The 20,310-nt window shown below is 41.2% G+C and overlaps 1 protein-coding gene across 17 annotated transcripts in view; it reads right to left on the bottom strand.

Moving 5' to 3' along the window:
* Positions 1–20,310, bottom strand: part of picalma (phosphatidylinositol binding clathrin assembly protein a) — a 140,601-nt gene that overhangs the window by 51,419 nt on the left and 68,872 nt on the right. For 12 of the 17 annotated variants that reach the window (XM_085998820.1, XM_085998826.1, XM_085998825.1 and 9 more), the window contains 6 exons: positions 18,471–18,577; positions 18,330–18,371; positions 15,556–15,644; positions 4,481–4,607; positions 3,640–3,779; positions 2,526–2,626 (listed from right to left, as the gene is read on the bottom strand). In XM_085998820.1, the coding sequence (XP_085854946.1) occupies positions 2,526–2,626; positions 3,640–3,779; positions 4,481–4,607; positions 15,556–15,644; positions 18,330–18,371; positions 18,471–18,577 (606 nt within the window). The remainder of the gene's footprint in view (positions 1–2,525; positions 2,627–3,639; positions 3,780–4,480; positions 4,608–15,555; positions 15,645–18,329; positions 18,372–18,470; positions 18,578–20,310) is intronic. The other 5 variants (XM_085998822.1, XM_085998835.1, XM_085998836.1 and 2 more) reach the window with 1 other exon arrangement.

Raw genomic sequence — 20,310 nt, 5'->3', positions numbered from 1 at the left:
TATGTGGTCACACTGAATAAACTATTATTTTAAAATGTTGTCCTTACAACTGTTACTTTAAAAATGTATTTGATTTAACCTCTGCTAGGATCACCACTATGATATGTGGATGTCAAACAGCTGGATAACACCAGCGTGCAACTGGTACAACACTAAAATAACTGACCTACCGATACAGAAAGAACTTGCATTTATCAGCCTTCAATTCTTCAGGATGTCCCACAGGCACTGTTGTTACGTAGGCAAACACAGCAGCCAATTTGTGCACACCATGAATCCCACAAATAGCAATGAGATGAATGACCCATTAATCTGTTTTTCTGTGGTGTTGGTTGGGGAAGAAATGTTGACCATGTTCCCAGGACAATTCTCCGTTCCCCCCGCCCGCTAAATTGGATCTTATATGTCCTTCTGAGCATCCAAAGGACAGCACCTCCAACAATGCAGCATTCCCTCAACGCTACACTGAGTGTCAGCCTAGTTCATGACATCAAATCCTGAAGAGGCTTGAAACAACAATTTTTGTATAAGAAGTTGTGACTAGCATAGCGTCACACAGGCCTCACATTTCTGTATTTCCAAAAAATTGTGAATGACTCAAATAGTTGCTATCTCTTAATTTTGGCTCAGTAATCAAAAACCCACGTCATCCACTGGCGATGGGAAAAGCTACCAATCAGCATGCAGCAACCACAAAACACAACAAAGTGTTAATAACTGGAAATTGAGCAGTGGTAGAAAGGTTATGGGAGATGATTGCAGATATGATTAAGAGTATTTTTTATATAAAGTGAGATGTGAGAGAAATTTTGGGAGAGCATTCCAGACTTTGGGACCAACTGACTGAAGGTGGAGTGAAAGCAGGGGGATTCAAAGGAAGCCAAAATTAAAGAGCAGTGGGTGTACGCAACAACACAGGGCTGAACATCTTTGTGATGAAGAGGAATATCGGGTTGAATCTCAGCTTGGGGTTCGACAGCTCAGAGGCTACAAACAATCTGGTTTAGACTGAAAAAGTTGCCAGGGCCATGAATGGAATTGGTGGCAACAGTAGGGAGTTTGTGGCCAGAGACGAAGACAATGGCTTCAATCTTCCCAATGTTTAGCTGGAGTAAATTGCAGACCTTCCAAGATTTAATGTCAGATATGCACTGCACTCTGGCAACACAAAGGATATGCAGGGGTCGAGAGGTGGTGTAGAGGTAAAGCAGAATGTCATCAGCATACATGTTGAAGCTGACATATGCGGAAGATGAAAGATTACAAATGCAGGAGAAAAACCAAAAGTCTTGGAGTAACATTGAAGTGATTCACATTGATAGCTTCTGAATCAATTTTTTAAAAATTCAAACCAAAACATAGGGTGTAATTTTAACCCCCATCAACAGCTGAGCTTGGGTCACGTGGGAAGTTAAAATTTTAAATATTTCAAACCGGACGCCAACCCACATTAAACCCATCCACTGAGGGGGCAGAGGGGGTGTTGGGCGACCAATCCGCTCTCGGGAGGCGGGTCGGTCGATAACAGTTTTTAAGGAGGCTGTGTGCTTTCATTTTAACAAGCTTTTTATTTTTAATTAATGTTGGCCGGGTTTCCCTGGCCTCGGGAAATTTGGCAGGTAAAAGGCAGCAAGAAGAGCTGGATCCATAAGGTAAGTGCCTTTACAGCACTGCTTGTGAGCCAGGAGTGCTTTCACCCAGCCCATCAAGCTACCCTGTAAACTCTACCCAGCTCCACCAACGCTCCCCCACCCCACGATCTTGCATCCCCCCGACCACCACCTCACTTCCCCCACCACCACCCCCCCCCAGCCTCTTTCCTTCCTCTTCTCCCCCCTCCACCCACTTCCCCCCCACCCATCGCGCTCTCTCCCTGCTCCATTGCTGCGTCCTTCTGCTGCAGGCTTTCCCACCCGACAGGCAGCCAGCCTATCAATCAGGCTGGGACACAGGTGGAAAACCTGGAGAAAAAAATTTAAAAGAAGTCCTGCACTTTTAACTGCAGGGGCATTTTGGAAACGCATACTTCCGGATTTCCTGTTCATAACTCCTCCTGCCCGCCCTCACCCGCCCCATCACCACTCCAGACACATGCCCCCGTAAGTATCGTGGCCATTGCTTCTGGATGAAAATGTTCGACAAAGTTAAAACACTAAACCTTCTGCTTGAAATGCCATTTAAAAAGTATCAGATTGCAATTGTACCAGATATTGCTCTCTATTCATGTCGGATTCAGATTTATGTCCTGTAAAAATGTTCTTGAAATTGTAATCCAATTCAAAATCTGCATTCCTTATTATTGCATAATAAGGTTTTATATATTTTCTTCATAAAAGTTATTTAATCGCAAAACATTTTTGAATATTTAAACTTGTTTTAATTTCAAGGCTAGCAATTTTTAGATCTTTCTTACATTTTGATCAAATAATTCAACTACCAAACTAAATTTGAACATTAGCTAAAGTTTTTTAAGTGTCGAATAGATTTTTTTTTGCTATTTGGAAAGATTTTGAGAGGCACCTTACCTCCCCATGTATTAGCTGCCGGGGGTACTGTTGGGATAGAATGCATGGATGGCTGAAATGTTGGCTGAAGATCAAGCAAGTCATTTGGCAGTTTGGAAGTGCTGTAGGGAAAAATTCAAAAGCTGCTTACACCTTGTACTCCAAACCAAGGTGAACACAATGTGAAGTATTTAAAATCAGTTAAGGCTCATATTTGGTTCCACAAACATGTTCCAACAAGGTAAACAATTTAAAAAAATGTGCAACAGGTTATCATTTTAAGTTCAAGTATGGCTAGAAAGTCAGCTTCAAAGCAGGTAGGAGGGCAATCAATAAGAACTTTTCAGGGTGGAAAAGGGTTACAAATTTGAGATTTATAAGGGAATTTAATAATTTGGAAAAAAAACTATTTTGTTCCCACGTTAGCATCAATATTATCAGATTGTTAGTCTTTATCATTTATGTGCACAGAGTTGAGGCATTATTCAAATCACTCTTGAACATTATTTATCATAGTCCCATACTCCATTCCAAAAAATCAATCAATGGATTCAGGATTATAGTATTCAGAAGCGCTGCATTTTATTCAACTTCATTAAGAAACCTACATGAGAATATTTTTCCTCAAGCTCCTGATACTCATCACAATCCCATGATCCCTGCTGGAACTTCATCTGTGTCATTGGGCAAGGACAGTATCAGGCTCAGTTGTGAAACGTACTCCTCATGGTCAAATTCAGTAGGCAGTTGAAAAGTGCAAATACAGAAAACTTTGGTTTATCCAGAGGTTAACTGTCCGGAATGCTTGAGCCACTGGCAAAAATCAGGAGCTGTTTATTAGTTTTTTTTTTCTTTTTGTTGCTTTTTTTCCCCCACCAGTCAGGCTGTGCAAGGTCTCGCTGAAGCTGTTGCTAAGCTAAGAGACGCTTGCAAGGTACGGCCGACTGTTTAGAAGCTGTGGGTTTGTTGCCAGATACGGAGATTTTGAGCTCCGTATCTGGCATGTTTCAACATTAGCGCTGGTTTGTCCGGCAGTTTTGATGGGACGGCAACAGCTCGGTCCCGTCGGTGCCGGATAGCACAAAGTTTCCTGTATGATGAACATGCTGTCAAAAAACAGCTGCAAAGTTTATACCTGTTGGAAGAACCAGGTGTTGAGAATAGGTCTATGGCTGCTGTCGTGCTGATACTTCCACCCGAGGTAGAACTGGGTGATGCTGCAGTTGTCGCAGAAGATGGATAGGATTTCTTTGCAAGTTCCCTCAAGCGCTGTTCCTGTTAGAAAACAATTCTAACTATTTAACAGACATGAGAAAACTGGCCACAAATGAACTCAAAATACCAGGTGTTCAATTTAGGATTTAAAATTAATTGGACAACCAACTGGAATCCATTTTCATTCAGCACATCGAGATATAATGAACATCTGGGGGGATTGTATGTTCTCTTTTTAAAATTTTCACAACATTCACAAATTAACATTAAATCTTACACTTCATCTTGATTTTCTGTAAAGATGATATTTTACACATTGTAGAAGAAAAAAAATGCAAGACTCAGGAAAGTAAACTCTAAGTAGTATCTAAGTAGGCTGTGACATGGATAGGCAAGAATGGACCAAAGCTAAGGTAATCCCACAGAGGTGGGCAAGAAGCTGGAGGAGGATTGTGTGGTTGACAAGCCTCAGAGAGGTTAAGGAGGATGAGGATGTAATGCATTGCGGTCCCAAACACAGAGGATACAATTTGTGATTTTGGTTAGGTTTGGCTTGGTAAGTAATGGGAGCAGGGGATATCAGCAGATGGAACTGAAAGGATTGTCTCAAATGAGTCAATGAAGGTGCAAGATAGTTTACCTGAACATCTCAACATTGCTAACAAGTGAACAAGCCACAGGTAATATGGCCTTGAACTTCAATTTTTGTCTTGGAGCAGGGTGGGGTAAGATGAAGGAAGAAAAACAAAAACACAACACACCACCTTGAGCGCTTTCAACCGGGCCTGCTCTTCCTCCAAAGCTGCTTGTTTTTCCCTTTCATCCACTCTGCTAAGTGACATGCCAGTGTTAGAAAGTGATGAGACTGCATTTGAAAGGGTGCTAGCCCTAGAAAAAACAGAAAAAAAGTATTAAAACTGAGCTGCAAATGAACAATTTAAAACATTTTTATTTTATAAAAAGCACAGCAGTGACAGGCCTTTCGAATTCAACAAAACTCCCACAAGTACTTTCATAACTTGTACAGCAAACTGTATGCCTTTTGGGACCAAATCCGTCAAATTCTATTTCTAGACAGGTTTTTAAAAATACTTACCCATAGAGATCAGTTTTAGCTTCTCAGAACACAGTGAAAAACAGCCAGTCAAACCTGATGAATCAGTAAGGAACAAATGATCTTGTACACATTTTTGTAAACAATAATCTTACAAAAGTCTCGCCCACTTCAATAAAAGGGGATTAAGAAAGTTGGAGAATTATTTTCAAAACCCATAAGGAAAGATTATTAGCAGGTGCCCATGTGCTGGATGGGATATACAGCTGGCAGGCCATTATTTTCCATTCTACTTTTAATTCACAATTACGGTTCCCTCCTCACCTTCCAATATTTTTGTCAGTCTTCCCCTTATGCGATGTGGCTGTTGCCACTAGAGCAGGTCAGAGGTTGGGTATTCTGGCAAGTGGCTCACCTCCCAACTCCCCAATGCTTCTCCACCACCTACCTACAAGGCACAAGTCAGGAGTGTGATGGTATTCTCTCCACTTGCCTGGATGGGTGCAGCTCCAACAACACTCAAGAAGCTCGATACTATCCAGGACAAAGTCTGCTTGATCAGCAGCCCATCCACCATCTTAAACATCCACTCCTTCCATCACCAGCGCAATGTGGCTGCAGTGTGTACTATCTACAGCATGCACTGCAACAACAGTCCAGGGCTTCTTCAACAGCATCTTCCAAACCTGCAACTTCACCACCGAATAGCAGAAGGGCAACAGCTGCATGGGAATACCATCACCTCAAAGCTCCTCTCCAAGTTATACTTCACCCCGACTTATAGAATCATAGAATGGTTACAGCATGGAAGGAGGCCAATTGGCCCATGCCAGCTCTCTGCAAGAGTACTTCAGCTAATCGCACTCCCGCTAATCGCACTCCCCCACCCTTTCCCCGTAGCCCTGCAAATTTCTTTCCTTCAGATACTTATCCAACTCCCTTTTGAGAGCCGTGATTGAATCTGCCTCCACAACCCTTTCAGGCAGTGCATTCCAGATCTTAACCACTCGCTGCGTAAAAAAGTTTTTTCTTACGTCACCTTTGGTTCTTTTGCCAATCACCGTAAATCTGTGTCCTCTGGTTCTCAACCCTTCCGCCAATGGGAACAGTTTCTCTCTATCTACTCTGTCCAGACCCCTCATGATTTTGAACACCTCCATCAAATCTCATCTTAATCTTCTCTGCTCTAAGGAGAACAACCCCAGCTTCTCCAGTCTATCCACGTAACTGAAGTCCCTCATTCCTGGAATCATTCTCTTAAATCTTTTCTGCACCCTCTCCAAGGCCTTCACATCTTTCCTAAAGTGTGGTGCCCAGAATTGGACACAGTACTTCATGTACAAATTTTGAAATTGTGCCCTGTACACCCACATCCAAGTCATTAATATATATCAAGAAAAGCAGTGGTCCTAGAACCAACCCCTGGGGAACACCACTGTATACCTTCCTCCAGTCTGAAAAACAACCGTTCACCACTACTCTCTGCTTCCTATCACTTAGCCAATTCCGTATCCATGCTGCCACTGTCCTTTATATCATGGGCTTCAACTTTGCTGGCAAGCCTATTATGTGGCACTTTGTTGAACATCTTTTTGGAAATCCATGCACACCACGTCAGCTGCATTACCCTCATCAACCCTCTCTGTTACCTGCTCAAAAAACTCGATCAAGTTAGTTAAACACGTTTGCCTTTAACAAATTCGTGCTGGCTTTCCTTAATTTATCCACACTTGTCCAAGTGGCTGTTAATTTTGTCTCCGATTACTGTTTCTAAAATCTTCCCCACTACCGAGGTCAAATTGACTGGCCTGTCGTTGCTGGGTTTATCTTTACCACCTTTTTTTGAACAATGATGTAACATTTGCAATTCTCCAGTCCTCAGGCACCACCCCCGTAATCTAAGGAGGATTGGAATATTATGGTCAGTACCTCTGCGATTTCCTGCCTCAATTCCCTCAGCATCCTAGGATGCATCCCATCTGCTCCTGGTGATTTATCTACTTTAAGTACAGCCAGCCTTTCTAATACCTCCTCTTTAACAATTTTTATCCTATCAAGTGTCTCCACTACCTTTTACTTTACTATGTCTATGGCAGCATCCTCTTCCTTGGTGAAGACAGATGCAAAGTACTCGTTTAGTACCACAGCCATACCCTCTACCTCCATGCATAGGTCTCCTTTTTGGTCCCTAATCGGCCCCACCTTTCCTCTTACTATTTATATGCCTACAGAAGACTTTTGGATTACCTTTTATATTGGCTGCCATTCTATTCTCATACCCTCTCTTTGCCCCTTTTATTTTCTTTTTCACTTCTCCTCTGACCTTTCATTAAGATTCTCTCACTTTATGTGAGAGATTGAGCGAAGGACTCAGAAGGATACTGAAATGTAACCTATATGGGCACAACTTCCAGCATGTTACTGTAAAAAAAAATTTAAAGCTTCAAGAAGGCACTGGTAAGGGAAGGATCAGATACACAGAGCGGGGTGAAGGAGAAATAAATGAATATATTTGTCTAATATTTTTCCCAATTAATTAAATCCCACCGTTCAAGTAACCTCCAATTACTGCGCGACCAAGGTAAAACAGGGGGCTGTGTCTGAACCACGGACAAAACTGACAAATAGGGAACTGACATCTAGTTATTATTAATTCAGACGGGTACTTAAAAATGTTACGCAATCTCAGCAGGAGGGAAGAGAAAATGAAACGGTACACATCGAAAATAAAAAGTATTTAAACAAAAAAGTAGCAGAGTGAGTTTTGTCCTTTAGTGCCATTAGACTACTAAACATCTGACATTTTACACTTCAGCTATAATGGAGCAAACTTAATGCAAAGAAAAGCTAAAAATCCAAATTTAGATGCAGGTTTGTTCAAAGTCTCAAAATTTAATGAACAGAAGTCACATGGCAACAATAGGCGTATAATGTGGTAGTGTTTCTAACGTGGGTAGAATTTCCATTCTACCTACTGTCATGTTTGAAAGGAACCAAGAATTAGAATGAAAAACCTTAAATCAAGTTTGATATTTGATTATAGAAATGCACAATAGCTGGGCACATGGTTCTTTTCACTGGTATTTCCAAGATTACCTGGTCTTGACAGGGATCAAACAGGAAAAGTGGAAATATACAACTGGGGAATAAAAAACTTTTAAAAACATTTAAATTTCCTCAACAATTGTCCCAAGAATTGGGATCTGCGAGACCAGTGCAATCTTTCCATGCTCTTTCTTGGAGCTGTTCAGTCCTCAAAGTGGAGCTTGATGCTAAAATGCTAATAAAGCACTGGGGTTTATTTCTAGCAGTATAGAATTCAAAAGTAGTGAAGTTATGTTAAAACTTGTTTAGGACCCTGGTCAGGATGCATGTAGAGTACTGTGTACAGTTCTGGTCTCTATACTATAAAAAGGGCACAGAAGCACAGGAGAAAGTACAAAAAAGATTTACAAGGATGGTGCCAGACAGAAATTACAGCTATCAGGAAAGATTGGGGCTTTGTTTTTTAACTTAGAAAAAAGGACACTTAGAGGAGGAGACCTGATAGAGGTCTTTAAAATGATATATGGGCTAGACAGGGTAGATACAGAGAATATCCAAAACCAGGAGCCATAAATACAAGATAGTTATTAATAAATCCAATAGGGAAATGAGGTGAAATTTCTTGAGTGGTTAGAATGTGGAACTTGCTACCACAGGAAGTGGCTGAGACAAATAGCTTAGATGCGTTCAGAAGGTAACTAGACAAGTACATGAGAGAAAAGGAAACAGGAAAGATATGCTGAAAAGCTATGATAAGGTAGATGGAATGGGAGGAGACTCGTGAGTACAAACACCACCACAGACTAGTTGGGCAGACCTGTGTATTCTATGCAATTCTATGTAACTGGACTATGCTGAAAATATGATGCAGCAAACCTTATAAAGGTAGGATTTGAATGAAATGCTCAGCATTCAACTTGATAGGGAAGAGGGAATGCCCAGCATCCCCCACACCACCATTCACGTAATTTGTACTCTGAAAATGTGTACAGATAAACTTCAATGGCAACACAGATTTTCATAAGCAGTTCAACAACTGGAGAGGGAAGAAATCTAACAAAACGGGGTCAAGTGTAAGCTTGTGGTTTCATTTAAGAAATCGACAATTAATGGGCTCAAATTCTCAAATCTAAATTTTAATAACCTTTCCCTGCAGCATTCTGCAAGTTACTGGGATATTACTACCTACAATACAAGAAAGGCAAAAATGTCAATACTTTCAAAAGAAATAGTCATTTGCTGATGGAGGTAATGGATTATTGTTCAGACACATTTAGTGTTGGCAAGCAAGGTAAGCTCTCCATAAGTCCCTATTCACAAGCTATCTCTTCTCTCTTGGTCGCGTGAGTCACTATGTGCATGTCCTTGCTTTAGTATTAATAATTATGTGTATAAATTGATATGCATATTTGCTCTTGATGCATTCTTGAAGAATTTCCCCTCATTAAGCCTCAGTGAGCATATCATCTTTCAATCACATTGTATAGTGTAGCAGAGTTATATATATCATCAAGCTGCAGGTGGGAGAAGGTCCACAAGTTTGCTGGTGTTTAATAAAGTCACAATGAAGAGTCCCAAGACACATTGGCCCTGATATTTATTCAGGGCCGAGGAGAATTGGTGGGGGGAGATTTCTGGACGGAATCCCGGATGTCCTGCTGAAATTAACAGCAGGGCATCTTTTACATTTTTTCAACAGGTTTTCCACCCGACAGTCAGCCTGATGACCGGCTGGCTGCCTGTCACACAGGAAAGCCTGCAGCACAAGGCTGCATAAAAGTGGGCAATTTGGGGGTCAGGTTTGAGATTTTTAAACTTTTTACTTCCCACCCACCCCCAACTCGCCCATCTATGAGATAGAAAAACAATTTGTACAGCAACAGAAGGGGTCACACTGGTTCAGCTGCCATTTGGCTTTGAAAAACTCATATGCCCTAATGCAATCACTGCCAGCAAACTGTGAAACCCATCTTCTGGTACAATTTAAAATCTCCCTTGTACATGATTGCCAAGGGTGTGTTGGTGATTGGACATGGATGCAACAGCATAAACCTCTGCCATTGCGTAGGTTGCCAGACAAGGAAATGCAACCAGATTGAGGGTGGAACGTTAAGAGCAATGATATAAGGCACATTTACTCATGGCCCATTACTGTCATTACCCATTGACAATGAGGTAATGGAGTATTGTAGTCCTTCAAAGCCAAATAACGACTCAACCAGTGTATTTCTAATTTTCTTCGCATCTCTGGTTAATGTTGGGAGAGAGCATCCGAAATAAGAATTTGTTTGGGTAAATATTAATTTTGGGATGCTAGTTCTCCACAGCAGGGGCAATACGAGGGCTGACCTTCAGGATGCATACTGATCAGAATGTATCCCAGCAGCTAATTTTCTAAAAGCCTAAGTGGCCATGGGTTACCTTAGTCCCCAAATATTTAAATTCAGTGTGCACATCTCTCTATACATTTGTAATGAAGGATCTTAATGTTGTAATCTAGGTCAAGATGCTATGAAAGTGAAGCGAGGGCTTAAATATCAGAGGAGTATGCTGTCTGTAGATAGTGAAATTATGGAAACTGCATTAATCACACATTCATATCATATTGAATTAGATTTCAATGTTATGACTGCAGCAAAGAAAAGTGAACAAATGATGAGGCAGAAGGTTGGAGAAATTAGACCATTTGTCACTTCTGTAGAAGTCAGATTTGTATAACCTTAATATACTTAATTGATGAATGTATCCCCAATCAAATGTCCTTCAGAAAACTCCACTCAATTCTGTTGAATGTTTTTCCAAAAATTGAGTGAGGGAGCTAGAGCTGGTTCCTGCCTTGAAATAGTCTGATAAGTTGAGGACAATAGGCATCATCTGCTCCTGTAAGTAAACCCTGTTTAACCCTTGTGTACCAGTTTTGGGACCAAATAGTTCAAGTCTATCAACAATTTTGTACGGAAACATAGCAACTAGGAGCACGAGCAGGCCATTCGGCCCCTCGAGCCTGTTCTGCTATTTAATGAGATCATGGCTGATCATCCAAATTCAGTACCCTGTCCCTGCTTTCTCCCCATATCCCTTGATCACTTTAGCCTTAAGAAATATATCTAACTCCTTCACAGAATCACAGAAACCCCACAGTGCAGAGAGAGGCCATTTCGGCCCATCGAGCCTGCACCGACACATATCCCACCCGATCCCCGTAACCCCTACACCAACACATATCCCACCCTATCCCCGTAACCCCACGTATTTAATCCCCCGAACACCAAGGGTCAATTTTATCATAGCCAATCAACCTAACCCGCACATCTTTGGACTGTGGGAGGAAACCGGAGCAAACCCACGCAAACACGGGGAGAATGTGCAAACTCCACACAGACAGTCGCCCAAGGCCGGATTCGAACCCGGGTCCCTGGCGCTGTGAGGCAACAGTGCTAACCACTATGCCACCATGCTGCCCTTCTTGAATACATTTAATGAATTGGCCTCAACTGCCTTCTGTGGTAGAGAATTTCACAGGTTCACCACTCTCTGGGTGAAGAAATTCCTCCTCATCTCTGTCCTAAATGGCTTACCCCTTATCCTTAGACTGTGACCCCTGGTTCTGGACCCCCCGCCATCGGGAACATCCTTCCTGCATCTAGTCCCGTTAGAATTTTATAAATTTCAATGAGATCCCCTCTCATTCTTCTAAACTCTAGTGAATATAAGCCTAATCGGCCCAATCTCTCTTCATAAATCATTCCTGCCATCCCAGGTATTAGTCTGGTGAATCTTCGCTGCACTCCCTCCATGGCAAGAACATCCTTCCTCAGATAAGGCGACCAAAACTGCACACAATACTCAAGGCGTGGCCTCACTAAGGCCCTGTACAACTGCAGCAAGACATCCTTGCTCCTGTACTCGAATCCTCTCGCTATGAAGGCCAACATACCATTTGCCTTCTTAACCGCCTGCTGTACCTGCATGCTTACCTTCAGCGACTGGTGCACAAGGACACCCAGGACTTGTTGCACTTCCCCTTTTCCCAATCTATTGCCGTTCAGATAATAATCTGTCTTCCTGTTTTTGCCACCAAAACGGATAACCTCGCATTTATCCACATTATACTACATCTGCCATATCACCCAACCTGTCCAAATCATACTTGAGTTTCTCTGCATCCTCCTCACAGCGCACACGCCACCCAGCTTTGTCTCATCTGCAAACTTGGAGATATTACATCTAGTTCCCTCGTCTAGATCATTAATATATATTGTGAATAGCTGGGGTCCTAGCACCGATCCCTGCAGTACCCCACGAGTCACTGCCTTCCACTCGGAAAAAGACCCGTTTATTCCAACTCTTTGCTTTCTGTCTGCCAACCAGTTCTCTATCCAAGTCAGTACCTTACCTCCAATCCCATGTGCTTTAACTTTGCACGCTAATCTCTTATGCGGGACCTTATCGAAAGCCTTCTGAAAGTCCAAATACACCACATCCACTGGTTCTCCCTTATCTATTCTACCAGTTACATCCACAAAAAATTCCAGTAGATTAGTCAAGCATGATTTACCTTTTGTAAATCCATACTGACTTTGTCCGATCCTGTCACTGTTTTCCAAGTGCTCAGCTATTACATCTTTTATAATGGACTCTTGCATTTTCCCCACTACCGATGTCAGACTTACCGGTCTATAATTCCCCGTTTTCTCTACCACCTTTTTAAAATAGTGGGGTTACATTAGCTATCGTCCAATCCATGGGAACTGTTCCAGAGTCTATAGAATTTTGGAAGATGATCGGCAATGCATCTACTATTTCTAGGGCCACTTCCTTAAGTACCCTAGGATGTAAATGATCAGGCCCTGCGGATTTATCGGCCTTCAATCCAGTCAATTTCCCCAACACCATTTCCCTACAAATACTGATTTCATTTAATTCCTCCCTCTCATTAGACCCTATGCTCCCCGACATATCTGGGAGGTTATTTGTGTCCTCCTTTGTGAAGACAGAACCAAAGTATGTATTTAATTGGCCAGCCATTTCTCTGTTCCCCATTAAAAATTCTCCTGATTCTGACTGCAAGGGACCTACGCTTGACTTCACCAATCTTTTTCTCTTCACATATCTATAGAAGCTTTTACACATATCTATAGAAGCTTTTACAGTCAGTTTTTATGTTCCCGGCAAGCTTACTCTCAATCTATTTTTCCCCTCTTAATTAATCCCTTTGTCCTACTTTGCGGAATCCTAAGCTGCTTTTTCTGGCCAAATTATGTGTCCTCTCCTTGGATCTTATGCTATCCCTAATTTCCCTCGTTAGCCACGGTTGCGTCACCTTTGTTTTATTTTCATGCCAAACAGGGATGAACAAATTCTGTAGTTCATCCATGCGATCTTTAAATGTTTGCCATTGCCTATCCACCGTCAACCATTTAAGTAATGTTGCGCAATCCATCCTAGCCAACTCGTGCCTCATACCATCGTAGTTTCCTTTATTTAAATTCAGGACCCCAGTCTCTGAGCTAACTACTTCACTCTCCATCTTAATGAAGAATTCTATCATATTCTGATCGCTCCTCCCCAAGGGGCCTCGCACAACAAGACTGCTAATTAATCCTCTCTCATTACATAATACCCAGTCTAAGATGGCCTGATCTCTAGTTGGTTTCTCGACATATTGGTCCAGGAAACCATCCCGTATACACTCTAGGAATTCCTCCTCCACAGTACTGTTACTAATTTGGTTAGCCCAATCTATATGTAGATTAAAGTCACCCATGATAACTGCTGTGCCCTTATTGCACGCGTCTCTAATTTCCCGTTTAATGCCATCCCCAACCTCAGCATTACTGTTTGGCGGATCTGTATACAACTCCCACTAACGTTTTCTGCCCCTTGGTATTTCTCAGCTCTGCCCATAGAGATTCCAAATCATCAGAGCCAATATCCTTCCTTACTATTGTGTTAATCTCCTCTTTAACCAGCAATGCTACCCCACCTCCTTTTCCTTGTTTCCTGTCCTTCCTGAATATTGAATACCCCTGGATGTTGAATTCCCAGCCTTGGTCACCCTGAAGCCATGTCTCCGTAATCCCAATTACATCATATCTGTTTACATCTATTTGAGCAGCTAATTCATCCACCTTATTACGAATGTTCCTCGCATTAAGACACAAAGCCTTCAGGCTTGATTTTAACACTTAGTCCTTTTAGAATTATTATTTACTGTAGCCCTGTTTGATTTACACCCTTGATTTCTCTACCTTCCACTTTTGCTTTTCTCCTTCCTGTCTTTTGCTTCTATTCTGGTTTCCCTTTTCTCTCTCTCCCTGCACTGGTTCCCAACCCCCTGCCATTTTAGTTTAAACCCTCCCCAACAGCAAACACTCCCCCTAGGACATCGGTCTCGGTCCCGCCCAGGTGCAAACCGTCGAGTTTGTACTGGTCCCACCTCCCCCAGAACCGGTTCCAATGTCCCAGGAATTTGAATCCGTCCCCCTTGCACCATTCCTCTAGCCATGTATTCATCTGAAATATCCTTCTATTTCTACTCTGACTAGCATGTGGTACTGGTAGCAATCCTGAGATTACTACCTTTGAGGTCCTATTTTTAAAATTTACCTCCTAACTCCCTATATTCAGCTTTTAGGACCTCATCCCGTTTTTTACAGATATCGTTTTGGTACCTATATGTACCACGACAACTGGCTGTTCACCCTCCCCCCTCCAGAATGCCCTGCAGTGCCCAGAGACATCCTTGACCCTTGCACCAGGGAAGCAACATACCATCCTGGAGTCTCGTTTGCGGCCGCAGAAACGCCCATCTATTCCCCTTACAATAGAATCCCCCATCACTTTAGCTCTCCCGCTCTTTTTCCTCCCATCCTGTGCAGCAGGACCACCCATGGTGCCAGGAGGTTGGCTGCTGCTGCCTTCCCCCGATAAGCCATCTCCCTCAACAATATCCAAAGTGTTATATCTGTTTGAGGCCGGGGGGGGGATGGCCACAGGGGACCCCTGCACTACCTGCCTGCGTCTACTACTCTGCCTGGCGGTCACCCATTCCCTTCCTGCCTGTGCAGCCTTTACCTGCACGGATTTTTAGTTGCAGGTCAATGGGAAGTCTAGTCTATAGGTTGCAAACAACAGCTTTCATTTATATAGTGCCTTTAACAGTGTCCTTCAGAGGAGAAATGGGTGACGTGCAATAACAGAACTAGGGCAGTTAACTGAATGCAGTTGAAAGAGTTGGAGGTTTTTGATGGTGGGAAGAAAGCAGCAAAGTAAAGGACTTGACAGTTCCAGTATTGGCCTGAGATGGCTGAAGCCTCTGCCACCGACAGTGAAGCAGGGTACAGGGGTGGGGGGCAGCAAGTGAAAAGACAAATTGGAAAACTGATACACAATGAGCCTAATAACAAGACAAAGTGGATCAGCTGAATGGCCCTTTCTCATTCTTATTGTGGAATTTGCAGTGTTAATGGCGCTCTTGACTTGGAGACTAAGTTTGAATGTCCATCTTAACTTACACAATTGGGATTTCCCCCAGAAGCAACTTCACCAGTCTCGTCTAGGTCATTTAAAGAGAAAGGTCCCTCTCTGCATTACTCAAGCATGGCTCCTAGATCGGCAGCCTAGGGGTAGAAATGATGGATCCTGCTATCGTGACATGGGGTGACTTTTTCTTTCATATCCATTGCAATGACAATTTGTAAAGCAACAAAGTTAGTTTAAATCAATGCAAATTACCTGCTAGCAGCTGTTGAAGAGTCTTTAACCTTCTTCCCTTCCAATGAAGCCAGATGCTGTTCTAATGCATCAAGGAGGCTACTTGGTGCCTACAATGTAAAAACAATGGTCAGCTACAATATCATGGAAACAGTTAAGTTTTTTTATATAAATGTTACCAGATCTTTAATCCCTCAATTATGAATTCACTTTGTATAGTCTGATACCTCTAAAGTGAGGAGAAACATTGTACCTAAAAAAATTGCTCTTTAATTGATTATATTAAGTTCGGTGAAATTAAAATAAACCAAGGCTGTTCTAAAACCAAACGTTATAACATCTACAGTACATTGTTATATCAGCACACTCCAGTTTGTTCAGCTGGGAAAACTTTTCCAAGAGCTGTTGAATAGCCCCGACGATTCTATCAAGCTGGGATTTACGAGCTGTTCGTCAAAACTACTGCAGTTCTGCTGCTGACTGTACCGAAGAGTTTTATTTTAATTTAGCCCAAAGAAACAATATCTCACCTCGTTGCAGCTTACCATTAAATTGAAGGAAACTTTTGCTCATTTGTTTTTATAATACAAAACTGACTAACTAAATAACCACTTTAAACCAATCTTTGCTCTTTGGAAACCCACTCAGCTCCATTGAGATTTCAAACATAACTGACAAGGATTGCCAAAATAAGGTTTCAAAATTAAATACTCTTTAGGTTTTCTATACACCACTACAGAAAATGTTAAGCTCACTTTCCCTTTAGAAATGAAAAATGCAGGCAAGCATAAAAAAAAGGAAGAGGCAAGGAAAGTACAAAAGGAATGTCATCACGAAATGTTTCCAGCTTCAAAGGGAGATGGAAAAACTGCCACAATCTTTTTCCGATATCAGCTTTAATAGATTACATTGAAAAATAGATTCACATGATCTGAAAATCAGTTTTCATAATCTCAGTTACAGTGATTTCAGACTCAACAGAAACAACATTCATGAATGTGCTATTGCAGCACATGGCTTGCAATAAACTATGGGAATTACAATTATTCATTATAAAATTGACTTTTTAAATTCTACCAGTTTGGAACCCATTGCTATCTCACAGCTTGCTCATGTCAGGAAAACTTGCTTTACCAATCTGCCTGGACTGAGAAGTTGTGGACAATAAGCTATTTGGAATTATGTATCTCCTGGGTTGCCTCAAGGTAAATTTGTGAAGTTCCGGTTCCCCTTATTGATTTATCGTGCTTGTGGCTCTTTTAATGCTTTGCAATTGCCGTGCACATCAATTGGACATAGGGCTAGACGGAATGGTGCCCAAATTTGCAGACATTAAAATAGGAGGCACAGTAAATAATTGAGGACCAAAGGAAGCTGCAAGAGGATATTGATAAAATGATGGAATGGGCAAAAAAGTGGCAGATGAAGGTATTCCGTCAAATTGGAGCAAAATTAGTATACATTTCAGCCCCGTGTTTGGAGGATTGTTTGCACTGTAAGTGAAAGGCAAGGCAAAAGCCTTTAACAGTTACATAAAGAATATATTCCATCTCCAGAAGTTTAAAGGGTCAATATCAACAGTCTCTGAAGAAATCCTCCAGAATAATGGCCACATCTTCCAAGCATAAATGTGAAAAATATAGCACTCTAACCAATTTATTTTTAACTCTCAATGGGTGGCTGCCCAATTGCGAGTGTAATCTTTGCTACATTTCTATGGCTAGACATTGAAGCATGCATCTTCGCCAAACCTCAGCATACCCACTCCTCACTGAATCATTGAGGAGTGCAACAGAGGTACCAACGGCTGAAGCTCCAGTTTTAAAAAATTGAATATATGCCAATTTGTACAAATTCTTGAGCATTCTTTTAAAGATGAGCATCAAGGAATAGCCAATCTGAACACCAATACTAGGTTCTTAATTAATCCACAAAGGAGCAGAGTTTCCACTTTGGGTGCAATCGGCAATTCTGGCACAAATTGCGCCTGTTTTGAGAAGTGTTTCTCCCCCCCCCACCCTTAAATTAAATTAAAACGTAATTTAAAAAAAAAAAAAATTGCTTTCAAAAATGATATACTTAAGTGTGGTAACTTGATAAAGTGTGATTAATACATCTGAAAATGGGTTTAACAAAAAAAGCAGCAATAATCAGCGTCAACCCACCACCTGCAAGTAACATGATTTTAAATTACTGAAACCGACTTAAAAAAATATACAAAATTATTTTCTCGTTAGATTAGGGTACAGTAGTCAGTTCTCAGTAAATTTTAAAAAAAATTAATTCAAAAGTTACCTATTAGTGCCCTTGCGTCCAAAAGAGCCAGCTTAATTTTTGCGTCCAAAAGAGCCAGCTTAATTTTTGGAGTCGCCTCAGAAGGCCTGCAAATGAGTGCAATTAGCGGAAACTCCCAATGGTAATTAATTCACCCTAGCTTTGTGGGCAGGGCCTGATTCTAACACGCAATACTTTTAAATCTAGTGCAAAAGATCGCGGAAACTCAAGTTGCGCTTAACGCAATTTGCGCTTAAAATTCCGTGATCTTTTGCGCCGGTTACTCGGATATTGGGAGGAATTGTGTCGGGAAAAGAATGCGCAACCGGGCGGAAACTCCAGGTCAAATGTTTATTTTCAGAATCGGAGTGGCATGATGAATTGCGTGCAGTGTCATCAGCTGAACTGTTAAGCACCACAACCAATCTAACCTGCCCAAACTTATGTTTGAATGGCTGAATAAATAAAGCACTGGAAACGTGAGGCAAGCACAGGCCCAACTAATAAAAAGAGGTGCCTACCTGAGAAAGGTCTGGTATGTCTCCCCTGTCAATTCCAACTTGCTGTGTTTAACAAAGAATACCATAGTTGTAACAAATAAACTGCATATTTAAATAATCTTAAATTTTAAAAAGAAGTTTGCAGTTCAAACGAAAGCTTACTTCTGCAACTTTAAGGAATTCTGAGATCCTTGTCATTCTAGTAAGGAACTTCTTGTATATATCAAGAGCCTCCTTGCACTGGTTTTTCTTCATGTCAAAATATTTCTCTAGCAGGCAAAGATTAAATATATTAACAATTAACTGCATGTTCAACATAAAATGTACCTTCTTATGGTAGCCAATTACAGACTGCGTATATAGTTGCTTACTAGTTACAGTTTCAGGTTCAAGTCCCAGAGTTGACCAGGACTTGAGCCCACCTACTACTGTTTAGTCTACATTCTGTAAGGTCACCAAATAGACCAACCTGCCATTGAGAATTACTTAAATCTCAAATAAAGGGAAGAACCCATGACCATTATGTACCGATGCAAGCCTACCTCCTGCCAGCTGAATTCTCATCAGTATTGATTATGGATGTAGATAATTCTACTGCCCAGTGTCCCACCTGCTGTCACTGCAAGAGGCTGGATAGTGGGACCCAGCTACTATGCGGAATAAAAACACAGGGCTAAAAATAACTTTAAAATAACACTAACATACATGTTATCTTGTACGACAGCTAGTGATAAAATGTTTTTCCCCAAACTACAATTGTATAAATAGGTAATGGCGATGACAAGAAAATTATTTCAGGAGAATCATATTGTCATAAACCACAAGAGCAAACCTGCAGCAATTTGTCATCTGAATTCAAAAATAAGTTTATAATGACTTCTACCCAAATTAGCACTGTATATAGAAATAAATTATGCTAAGTTTGATTTTCCACACATGGACTTCAAATGGGTAGTAAATTTGGTCCAATAACTTAAATTCAACTTGATGGCTCAGTGACTATGTGCAGTTAGGCAGTCTTTCCTTTTTGGCAGGTGTCATTGATTTCCAGAATGTGCACCACAGCACAGATTATGTGAGTCACTGAAAAAAATGCCATCTAACCACAAAGATTTCTAAAATTTAAACTGCAATGAGGTAACACTGTTCAATTTAAGGTACTTTTTAAAAAAAATTTTAATAAAAGGTGGCTAAATTACAAAATGTGACAGATCATTGGGATCTGAATCCCTTCTTTGGATTAATGCTTCAATTTCAGTTCATAGCCAATCCCTTTATAATATAAACCAGTTTGTGAATTTTTATTGAAAATGGCTTTTCCCAAACATTGCACAGGTGCATTTTTTGGAAAAGGAGGTTCTGAAGATGAACTTCACATCAAGTGACGTAGAGTCTCCTAATACTTGTTGGGAACAGTGGTAGCCTCCACTGAACACTCTCCTGGGCAACAACAGGAATTGGATGCGCACATTGGGTATAAAGAATGACAGATTAAAAAATGGCCTAGCTCCGTCACAGTGCATTTGATTGCCAACACTTAGCTCCTGAAGTTATATTGGGTTGTCTGACAGAACCTGCACACTCTCCCATTTCACCCCCCAAAAAACCCAGCTTACAAGAAAAGTTCAGCACCTAGTCTATATATTTTGTAAAAATTGTGTAATTAAATTGTGATTCAACAGATTTACAAAGTATTCTTAACAGATTCCATTAGACACTCGATATTTGCAAACATACCGGCAAAAAAAGTATGATTTTGGAATATGCACTGCATTAGCAGTGTGACCAGCTGCAAGCTAAACCTGTCTGCGTCACATGCACTGCTGATCAGGAAACGTTACTCTAACTTAGGAACAAAGGAAATAAATCAAGGCTTGAAACAAACTTTTGAAAAGCCTGTCCCTTGTAGAATTTTCTTGCACATGGAACTATATATGCAAAACAGTGCAATGCTGTTGTCACTACATTATTGGGGCAGTAATTCCTCCCCAAACGCGTGAGT

This window comes from Somniosus microcephalus, chromosome 10 (assembly GCF_052327205.1).
Source record: "Somniosus microcephalus isolate GS21.2 chromosome 10, FLI_Smic_1.0, whole genome shotgun sequence".
Taxonomy (NCBI): Eukaryota; Metazoa; Chordata; class Chondrichthyes; order Squaliformes; family Somniosidae; genus Somniosus; species Somniosus microcephalus.
Note: the sequence above shows the minus strand (reverse complement) of the source record. Positions and strands in the feature narration are given on the sequence as shown.